General features: G+C 53.2%; 1 protein-coding gene across 1 annotated transcript in view; it reads left to right on the forward strand.

Annotated features, from left to right (window-relative positions):
* LOC107107307 (steroid 21-hydroxylase) overlaps positions 1-7,884 on the forward strand; it is a 23,862-nt gene extending 15,978 nt beyond the window's left edge. Inside the window, 5 exon segments of the mRNA XM_015407587.1 lie at positions 1,350-1,436; positions 3,574-3,792; positions 4,190-4,359; positions 6,585-6,688; positions 7,622-7,884. Coding sequence (XP_015263073.1) covers positions 1,350-1,436; positions 3,574-3,792; positions 4,190-4,359; positions 6,585-6,688; positions 7,622-7,884 — 843 coding nt within the window.
* Positions 7,885-11,167: the final 3,283 nt, after the last annotated feature.

An 11,167-nucleotide genomic window follows, 5' to 3' on the forward strand; every position in this document is an offset into this window, starting at 1 on the left:
AAGAAGAAGAAAGAAGACCAAAAACCTGCCCTGGTTCCCCTGTATTTGCAAAGACTAGTCAAGTAAGGGATGCCAGCCTCCAGGTGGGACCTGGGGATTCCCTGGAATTACAGGTCTTCTCCAGGCGACAGAGATCAGTTCCTTGGAGAAAATGGATGCTTTGGAGGGTGGACTCTGAGGTCCCTGTCCTCCCCAGGCTCCATCCCCAAATCTTGTGGAGTTTCCCAACCTGGATCTGGCAACTCTATCCCCACATTCCCACCCCCTCATGCTCCCTCTAAGCTGCAGAGTCTTGAGAGCAAAAATTCTACTTTGTGAGCTACTGGCATTCAAGTTGTGACGGAGTGATTTGGCTACCGCATGAGTTAGTTTGCTCTGGAGCCCTCCTTCCGGAGCTAAGACAAAAATGTGCGAGCCGGAGGCTAAAAAAACCCTGTGAGCTAGCTCGCACTGACTCAGCTTAGAGGGAACACTGCCCTCTCCCCCTGGTGGCTGGGGGGGGGACCTGGCAACCCGAGAGTAGTGGGACCTTCCAGGACATGTGGATAGGCCCAGATTGTCCTTGGGATTTTCAAAAATTGGCAGGCACAGGAGTGGCTGTGATGTCACGGAATGTTCATGCGCTTGCGTTTGATTGCCTGCTCTGGGATGGGAAATTGCTGAAGATTTGGAAGTGGAGTTCGGAGAGGGGAGGGAATTCAGTGGGGTCCAGTGCTGTGAGGACCACCCTCCAAAGCAGTCATTTTCTCCCAGGTTATAAGAACATAAGAGAAGCCAATGTTGGACAAGGCCAGTGGCCCATCCAGTCCAACACTCTGCCACACAGTGGCCAAAAAGCTAAAGTGCCCGGAGTGCTTTAACCTTTCTTCATACTGTAAGCCGCCCTGAGCCTGCGTGCGGGGAGGGCGGGGTATAAATAAAATTAAATAAATAAATAAATAAAATAAAGTGTTCCAACACTTTTATCATTCTAGTTGCCCTTTTCTGCACTTTCCCCAATGCTATAATAGCCTTTTTGAGGTGTGGTGACCAGAACTGCACACAATACTCCAAATGAGGTTGCACTATCGATTTATACAGGGGTTCAGTGATGTCTGTCACCTGGAGAGAAACTGTAATTCCTGGTGATCTCCAGGCCCTGCCTGGAGGTTGGCATCCCTACGCAGATGCCCACCATTGACTGTTGACTTGTGGTGCAGGAGAGGTGACCAAGAGGATAAACATACCTGGCTGGGAGGCTCAACTGAAGAGTTCAGGGAAGGGGATAGGGAGTCACCCAGATTTGTAAAGGGGAAACTCCTTGGGTGTTTAGTTTGAAACCGGTTACATTCTGAGTCCTGCCACTGTAGGTCTTCCCCAACACTGCTTTACGGAAATTGCTTTCCTGTGTTGCCAAGCGCGATGTCTTCGTCCAGGACCTCATGAAGAAACACGAGGTGAGAAGTGAACCAAATGGATCAGGAGGCTGGGAAGGGAAGAACTGTCTCTTCCTAGAGGGAGCTCTGCAAACCAGGACTCCTGGGTTCTCTGAACGATAGTCAGTTTTGACCAGTGCTGCTAAATAACCTTATTGATTACCAACAAGAGTCAAGGTGCTGTTCGAGAGACACTTGGTCCTTCCCGGGTGTGTGTGTGTGTGTGAAAATCTGTGTCAGAGCAGACAAAATGGCGGCAAAGTCCTGTGACAGATCTGCTAAGAATGTGGTTGCGGTATGACCAAATTTTATGGAATTGCCGCATCTAGGTTTGCCAACCTCCAGATAGTGGAACTCCAAAAACAACATCTGTGATAAAAATAACGAAGAGTCAATAAAGATAAGTTGCAAAAACATTTACTGAAGTATTTCTGTAGTTCTGTAAGGAATTTCCTTCTGTCATCACTCACACGCTAACGAATAATGCACAATGTGAACATTCGTTTCACAATGGCCCCGTTCACACGAGGCGATTTGGCCCGGGAACGGGACAGTTTGGAGGCGGATCAAAGCAGCGCGATCACACCACAACATCTGGGAAGCGTTCTGCTTCCGCCTCCAAACTGGCCCAAACCCGGGAAGAACCGCCTCAAACTGAACCACCTACCTCGGTGGTTCAAACGGATGAGGCGCTTCTTCCCGGGCGTCTGATCGCCGGCGCTCCCTTGCGCCGGCTCAACCCCGGGCCGGAGCCGAACTGCGCATGCTCCGACATGCGCAGATCGGCCGGCTCCCGGTTAGAGCCGTCTTTTCTCTCCGGCGTTTGATCGCGCCGGGGAGAAAAGGCGGCTCGGCCGGGGGATCCGTGGGATCCCGCTGAGCCGTATCAACGTTGGCGCGGCTTTTAAAAGCCGCGCTTTAAAGGGCTTTTCCCCTGCCGTGTGGCAGGGGCCATTGGGAACCAGCCTAAGCAGGTCTACTCAGAAGTAAGCTCAATTCTATAACAGGTTTGTTTCCAGGAAAGATTTACCCGCCCTACTCAGGCTCCACCTCCAAAATCTCCAGGTATTTCCCAATCCAGAGCTGGTTGCCAGCTCCAGGTTGGGAAACTCCTGGAGATTTGGGGATGGAGCCTGGGGAGGACAGGGACCTCAGTGGGGTACAATGCCACAGAGTCCACCCTCCAAAGCATTTGTTTTCTCCAGGGGAACTGATCTCTGTAGTCTGGCGATGAGTGGTAATTCCAGGGGATCCCCAGGCCCCACCTGGAGGCTGGCATCCCTAACCACATCGGGGCCCAGATTGCACTGAAATGGGAATCCAAGGATCCTTGTTTCAGGGGGGTGGACTAACCATTTAACTCACAGGGAAACTTCCCGTTGGGGCGCTGCCTTAGAAGGCCACTGGTGGCCCGGAGCCAGTGGAGCCCAACCCCAGCAGCTCTGCCTGAGCCTCAGGGGCCCTCTGGCGGAGACCTCTCTTCAGCCATGGCCGTTGGTTCACCTCCCCCACCTGTCTCTTCCTGCACAGCTTCCAGTTTAGGGGATGATGCCTTGGGAGAGCAAATACCCACAGTCAGCCCCACTGAGCTGAGTAGCCCTACACTGCTGGCTTGGAGCTATGGTTCTGAGTTCTCCCAGAATTACAACTGATCTGCAGACTTCAGAGATCAGTCCTGCTGGAGAAAATGGACACTTTGGGAGGTGGACTCTATGGCATTATACCCCATTGAAGCCCCGCCCCAAACCTCGCCCCCCTCAGGCTCCACTAGGGCTGCCAAGTGGGGGGCGGGTAAACCCCCGCTTCGGAGGCCCGATTCCCGCCGCCACGGAATCGGGCCCCGGGGGGAACTCCGCCCCCTGAAGTGCAGCGTGGCTGCCCTGACATGATGATGTCACTTCTGGGTGACATCAACATGTTGGGGACGGAGACACACAACATCCCTGTTTGAGGGTGGGGCTTCCCCCACCAGCTGGGTGGCCGGCGGCAGGCAAAAGCCTGAAAACTCAGGGGATCCTCCGCCTGGTCTGGGGGTTTGACAACCCTAACTGAGAAGCAGGCTTGGGGGTTCATTCGCAGGACAGCAAGTTGAAACCTCTTGTCCGGCTTCAGCACTGATCCACTCTGTCTGTTGTGCCACCCACCTTTTCCTTCACAGGAGTCCGGGCATCTCACGGAAACACGGTTCATGGTGGACCACATGATGCAGTTCCTGTCTGAGCATGCTGCAGACAAGCGGAAAGATCTGGGCTTCTTTCCAGAGCATGTCCACATGGCCATCGTGGACATGTTTATCGGAGGAACAGAGACCACTGCTGCTTTGCTCACATGGGTCGTGGCATTCCTATACACCGTCCCGAGGTAGGCCCGGCACCTTGTGGCCTTTAAGCCGAAGGAGATTCCCCAAAAAATATCTGGCTTGGATATAAGGGCTGGTGGATCTTCATTCCCATTTGTATGTAACGAAGTGAGTTCTGTCTCACAGAAGTTCACACCCCGGGAAAGTTTGTTGGCCTCGAAGGTGCTACCAGACTCAAAACGTTTATTTCTTACAAGTTGTCTGTGTGTGACAACTGACAAACTGAAACAAGAAGGGTCAAATTGGAACATATCTTTTCTTGTCGTTCTTGTCTAACATACAGGGCTGGGACCAGAAGACGTTGCTTTTGTGGTGGCTAGTGTAGGAGCGGTGGGTTTGTTTCAAGAACGTTCACACATCTTGAGAGTTCTAGCCCCTTTCTGTCCCCAACCTGTGCCCTGCTCCCTCCCTACAGATTCAGGAACAAATCCACCATGAGATAATGACTGTCATAGGTCTCGATCGTGACCCTACCTACAGTGACCGGGAGCATTTGCCCTACCTGAGTGCCGCCATCACAGAGTCCTTGCGCCTGCGTCCTTCGGCACCTCTCGCTCTGCCCCATGCGGCCACTCGAGATACCAGGTACCAGGTTTCCTCACTCTCCTTCTCATTCCATCTGAAAGCCTGCTTTTGGAGGGGTGGTGGTGGTATTTTTTGTGTGTGTGTCTGTGTGTGTGTGTGTGAGAGAGAGAGAGAATGCACCTGGAAGTCATGGCAACCTCTGGTGACTGACCCCTACTGGGATCCTGGAGGATATTCAGAGAGGTGGCTGAATAAAGCCTGCCCCTGTCCTCCCGACTGCTGGTATTCCAAGGAGGTCTCCCATCCAAGTACAGAGGAGACCCTGCTTAAGCTTCCAAGATCTGAAAAGATGGGGCTTGCCTGGCCTATCCAGGTCAGGGGCAAAGCCTGCTTTTTCTGAACTGTATCACTTGGGCCAGGGGGGTCCCCAGCCTTTTCGAGTCTTGCGAGATTGGTCCTCCAATCTATGCAGCCTGTTTCACCGACAGGCACGTAGCTATTGTGGAGCTCAGGGGGAGGAGAAGTCGAGGCTCAAGTTCGGGGCCCTGGAAGAAACATTAGGGGGCCAGGCCCCGTGGGCCCCATGTTATCTACGGGCCTGGATGGGCCCATCTACAAAATGGCTGCTGCAGGAGGTGGCGCCAAATAAGAAATGTCAGGGAGTGAGGTAATGCAGAACTCTAATAGTATTTCCTCAGGGACTCAGACAGAAGCTCTGTTTAGCGGGATGCCTTTTAAAACGAACAGAGTGTTGAAAAATATTTTCTTGTCATCGCACACAGTAACACAGGGTAGATCCTTATGCTGTGGGGGCAGCCGCCGCCGAAGCAACTTTTAAAATATTTGCACAGCCCATCACCTCTCCAGCGGCCAATCAGAAGCCCAGCTGGGTATAAAACCCCCAGCTGGCCCCGCCCACTTTCTAAGGACTATTGGTGGGCTCCAGGAAAGGTCTTGGCCGGCACCCTATTGCCCATGGGCAGCACGTTGGGGACCCCTAACTTAGATTTAAGTGGAAAGTCAGCGTTTTCCTCATCACCAGCTAACAGGTTTTTCTAGAGCTCCTCAAGTATCTGTGTGCCTTTTAAACTGTCAATACATTGTTATCGTGAGGTGTAAGAACAGTTTATTAAATTCAGAAATATTTGCTGGCTTATCATCAGGGCTCTTTTTGTAGAAAAAGCCCAGCAGGAACTCATTAGCATAATAGGCCACACCCCTGACAGCACAGCTCATTAGCACATTAGGCCGCACCCCCATGTTACCAGAAGTGTGGTTATCCAGCCACACCCACCTTTTGCTTCTTATTCTGTTTACTTTGTTTGTAGCAGGAACTCCTTTGCATGTTAGGCCACACACCCCTAATGTAGCCAATCCGAATGAGTTTCTGCTGTTGGGTGTGGCCTATTATGCTAATGCGTTCCTGCTGGGCGTGGCCAACTTGGGAGCCAGCCAGAACTCCATTCCTGTGCGTTCCTGCCCAAAAATAGCCCTGCTTATCATGAACTCATCTGTTAAACCAAACAATCCATCCCATAAATGACCCCCTTTAAAGCAACCTGCTAAGCTCACTCATGATATCTACTGGCAGGATATTTTTTAAAAAAAATCAGGATTCTTTCAGTCAGTAGCCTTCAAATTTTTCAGGCTTGGGACCTAACGTAGGGCCTACGGAGGGGCAAGCACGTGACAGGAAGTTGTGTACCATCAGAGTGGTCCGTCCCCCTCCATGATACTTGCAGTCCTCGGTCCCCTAAGGTCAGAATTTCAGGGGGCATTTCTGGCTGCTGCCAGGAGGGGGAGTCAGAGGAGCTGAGCTCCCGTGCACGGAATTTAGACAGGCCCCAAACCATGACACAGCCGGTGGGGGCCCCTGGCCGGTTGGTTGAAGACCACTGCTTGAAGCATCAGAAAGATTATAATGATCTCTGGGACAAAGGCACCCTGAGCCAAGGGCCAATGCTGGGCGTATCACCCTGATTTAGGAGGGGCACCAACCCACCACTGATGCAGACTCTGCATCCCCCACAGAAACAAGATCTCTTTTTTTCCCAAATGGAATTTGCCATGCCACAAAGTTTTAAAAGTTCTGTTTTTAAAACATTCCTAGGTGAAGCGAATCATTGCTGTCGGTGGGTCTGTACACCCACTGGCCCCTCCCTAGTTAGGAACTTGAGCACGGGGAGGGGGGGGGAGAGAAATCTGCAGGCCCCAAATCCCAAGACTCCAAGATGGTAGGCTATTAATCCCGCCTCTCTCTTTCTCTTTCCCGTCTCCTCCCCCAGCCTTTCTGGCTTCCACATCCCAAAGGGCACGACCATCATCCCCAATCTCTATGGGGCCCACCACGATGAAAGCAAATGGGATCGCCCTCAGGAGTTCAGACCAGGTATTGCTACACCGTGTGGGTGCGTTTGTGTTGACTGGGGCCAGAATCGGTGGCAGATGGGAAACTGGGCATCTTTGTCATGCTCAAAATGTAAAACCCGCCATCCACGGTCAGACCAAGTATCTGTCTCAGGGGTCTGCGATATTTATGAATAAAGAGCCAAATGTTATCAAAACTCAGAGCAAAAGGTCAACCAAGAGCCAGAACTGAAATGCAGAAGGAAGTGACATGTCGATTAATAATCTGTAGAGTTCCCATTAATTAAATCTAAATGAATTTGCTAATTACCAGAAGAAGCTGGACTACTAGGATCGTTGGGTGGGGAAGGGCAGGAGACGCGGCCACAAATTGCAGCATGCTTGGGGCAGGGAGGAAAGGGAAAGCCTTCCTCTTCGGGGGAGGCCCCTGCCCAGGATCGTGGCTCCCACGGAAGGCAGAGGACCCCCGGCTTTTGGCAGCCCACCCGACAGCACCCTTGGCAGGGAGGGTTGTCCATGGGCTCTTACATTCCATGTCCCTGGTGACTGAAGGCGTGGCACAGGTGAGCAGTAGCCCGGCTGGCCCCGGCCCCAGAGCTGAGCTCTGTCTGGCCAGGCGGGGCCTGGTGGCCAACAGCAGGAACAGGCAGAGTGGCACGGGACGCTTCCCCAGCAAACGCCCATGGCTAGGCCCATCCTAGCCCTTCCTCCTCTCCTCGCCACTCCCTCCCTCCCTCCCAGTTAGCGATTGGCCCACCCGAAAGCAGAAAGAGCGGCTTAAACATATACCTGAAAGGGAAGGGAAGATTGGGGTGAGGTGGGGGATCAGGGGTGGGGGCACAGCAAATGCAAAAGGGGAACGGTGCGCCCCCTGCTGGCTACAGCCCTGCTTCTAACTCCTCTTCTGACATGACCTGTCTTTGTCTCCCCCTCCCCCTCCCCCTCCCCTGCCTAGAGAGGTTCCTGGAGAGCAGTGCCTTTTCTCATGAGGCCCAGCGCCATCTGGTTCCCTTCAGCTGTGGGGCGCGGGGCTGCCTGGGAGAAGCCTTGGCTCGCATGGAGTTGTTCCTCTTCCTCGCGCACATCTTGAGGGATTTCAAGATGTCGCCCCCGCGGAGTGGATGCCTCCCCGACCTCAGGGGACAGTCTGGAGCCATCGTGCACTGCAAGCCGTTCAGGGTCCGACTGGTGCCCAGAGGGGCTCGCCCTGCAGTGTGAGGACTCCATGCCTTGAGTTGGGGAGGCGCAAGGTCTCTCTTTTCTACCCCGGCTTTCATTTGCAGTATCAAAAGGGCAAATTGTACACAACCCAACTCGGCCTCTACCTCTGCTAGGCTTGCCAACCTCCTGGTGTGGCCTGGAGAGCTCCCAGAATTCCAACTGATCTCCAGAAATCAGTTCCCCCTGGATAGGCTTCCCAAGTCCCCCCGGGGGGCGGGGAAATCCCTGCCCCAGAGGCCCGTTCCCCGCCGCCGGTGGATCGGGCCCCAGGGGGAACCCCACCCCAGCGTGCGTGTCACCAGGAAGTGATGTTATGACGCCGGGCATGCTGGGGGCGGGGCCACGGTCATCCGAGGGAAAACTCTATTGTTTTCCCTCAGATGGTCGTGGCCCCGCCCCTAGCATGCCCAGCGTCATAACGTCACTTCCTGGTGACGTGCGTGTGGCACGCGCACGCTCCAGCCGTGGACCGGGAGTCCCCCGGTAAGTACTTTTTTCAACTTGGCAACCCTACCCCTGGGGGAAACGGGGAGCTTCGGAGAGCGGGCTCTATAACATTAGACCCCACTGAGGTGAGGTCCCTCCCTTCCCCAAAGCTAGTCTTTCCCAGGCTCCACACCCCCTCAAAATCTGCAGGGATTTCCCAATCCAGCATTGGTAACCCTACTCTCAATCTACTTGGAATGCCTAAATTAAGGATTAAAAGGCCTTCTAAGTGAAGATGTCAAAATGCTTTTCATGGCAACAAGTTCTGGCCCTGACCTGGATAGCCCAGGGGAGCCCGATCTCGTCAGATCTCGGAAGCTAAGCAGGGCTGAGCCTGGCAAGGGCTTCGATGACAGACTTCCTTGGGATACCAGCAGTCGGGAGGCAACGGGGGCAGGCTTTATTCAGCCACCTCGCTGAATACCCTCCAGGCCCCCAGTAAGGGTCAGTCACCACTCACCAGCGGTCACCATGACTTCCAGGTGCACACGCACACACACACACGTGCACAAGCATACACACACATGCACAAATTAAAATGGCAACAAGTTCTGTAAAATTAAAGAGATTAAATGAGAACTTTATTGGCACCTCTGTTTCTTTGTCTAAGATCAAGCTGCTTGTTGGGGGGGGAAGAGAGAGGAAAGGCTAAGTTATATTGCAAGATACTGCATACTGAGTGCTGGGAAAATGTGATGCACTGAAAGAAGACATTCCTTAGAGCCAAACATAGTTGTTTGCTTTTAGGAGCTGCGGTGGCTCAAGTGGTTAAGACACTGAACTGCAGGCTGTGGAAGGTCAGTAGTTCAGCAGTTCAAGACCCGAGTGTGCCGCATGACGGGGTGAGCTCCCGTCTCTAGTTCCAGCTCCTGCCAACCTAGCAGTTCGAAAGCAAGAAATTGCAAGTAGATAAATAGGGGCCACTTCGGTGGGAAGGTAATAGCGTTCCATGCGCCTTGGTGTTTAGTCATGCCGGCCACATGACCACGGAAACGTCTTCGGACAGCACTGGCTCTTCGGCTTGGAAACGGAGATGAGCACCGCAACCCTAGAGTTGGATTCGACTGGCTTTTGAGCAAGGGAACCTTTACCTTTTAAAAATATTAAAAATATAGTTTTTGGGGAAAATGCTTTTTGGTTATCTACGCCCATCTCGGGTTACCTGTGACCACACAGCAGCTGTAGGGAATGGCACTGGGCTGAGAATGCTGCTGCGGGGGCCAGAGGAAGGGGTCCTGCCTCCCCCCCCCCAGGCATCCTATACACTGAAACAGTGCTAGAGGAATCCAGGTGAGCAGCTGTGTGGGTCTGAAGCAGTAGAGCAAAGTTTGAGGCCAGTGGCGCCTTTAAGGCCAACAAAGTTTTATTCGAGGTGTGAGCTTCCTAAGGAAGTGTGCCTTGCACACGAAAGCTCATACCTGGAATAAAACTTTGTTGGTCTTAAAGGTGCTCCACTGGACTCAAACTTTGTTCTAGCACTAGAGCAGGGGTGTCAAACATGTGGCCCCCGGAGGGCTTCTATCAGGCCCGCAGTGGAACTGGCTGTCTTCTGCTTCTTCTTCCAGTTCTGCTGCTGCTGCGTCATTGTAGGTTTGCAGCTTACAGATACACACCTGAACAGCATACTCAAGATTGCAACAGCACAGACATTTTGATGCAGTAATTCAGAGCAAGAGGTGTCAGTTATCAGACACTGTCAGATAAACAAAATATTGCAAGAGTGCTAATGTTTTAAGCATGTTTTTATTTTAAGTTAAAAAAAACCTTTGTGTCCTTTATAAAGTTTATCTCTCCGCTACCTGGCATTACATTTTATGACACACATGGCCCGGCCCAACAAGGTCTCATTTATGTCAGATCTGGCCCTCATAACAAATGACTTCGACACCCCAGCACTAGAGGGGATTATTCCCCCCTGCTGTTTCAGCTCAGAAAAAGACTGGAGGGACTCAGAAACCCTTCCTCCCGGTGGTATTCTGAGCACAGACAGGCTCTGTTTTATTTTTAATTAGCAGCCAATCCTGTTGTAAAAACAATACAACGAGCTCTAGACTAGGTCGCGGGCGGCTGTCCATCTGGGGAGGCCGCCAGCCAGCTCCCTCCTCCCTCCTGCCATGGGGCAGGGGGCGCAGGTAGCCCAGGGTGTGGGGAGGACGATGGTGGAGCCCGCCGTGGTGGGCTGGGCTCGCTTACCCCCGGGCCAGGCAGGAGGCACCTGGGGATGCCGCATAGGCACTCCCCCTCCCCCGGCCGCAGTATGCCTGTAAAGGTGCTACCGCTGCCTCGAGTCAGGCTTGGCGTCTTCTGAGTGAACCGCAGCAAACAGGCGAGCGGCGTCACCCGGCCGCCACCACCTCTCTCTCTCTGGCCAGAGCTTCCTGGCCACCCCAAAACAGAATTATATATAAGGAGAGAGAGGTCTTGTCCCCCAGAGTTAAAGCTCATCTCCAGAGTACAGAGGTCAGTTTCCCTGGAGAAGAAGATGGATGCTTTGGAGGATGGGATCTAGGGTACCCCCCGAGGCCCCTGCCCTCCTTCTGCTCCTCCCCCCAAATATCCAGGAGTTTTCCCACCTGGATTTGGCAACCCTACACCCCCCCAGCCCCTCCCGTGGCCAATAGGGACTCAGCAACCTATTGGCAATGCTGAGAACAATCCTGCTGAGAGCCAGTGTGGTGCTGCGGAGGTTGAAGCGCTGGTAGCTTGCTGGGCGATCTTGGGCCAGTCAGATACTCTCTGCCTAACCAGCCTTGCAGGGTTGTTCACCGTGGCGGGACTAATGTGCAGGGGCACC

The sequence above is a fragment of the Gekko japonicus genome, unplaced genomic scaffold, assembly GCF_001447785.1.
Source record: "Gekko japonicus isolate JY-2015 unplaced genomic scaffold, Gekko_japonicus_V1.1 scaffold1238, whole genome shotgun sequence".
In the NCBI taxonomy this organism is placed as follows: domain Eukaryota; kingdom Metazoa; phylum Chordata; class Lepidosauria; order Squamata; family Gekkonidae; genus Gekko; species Gekko japonicus.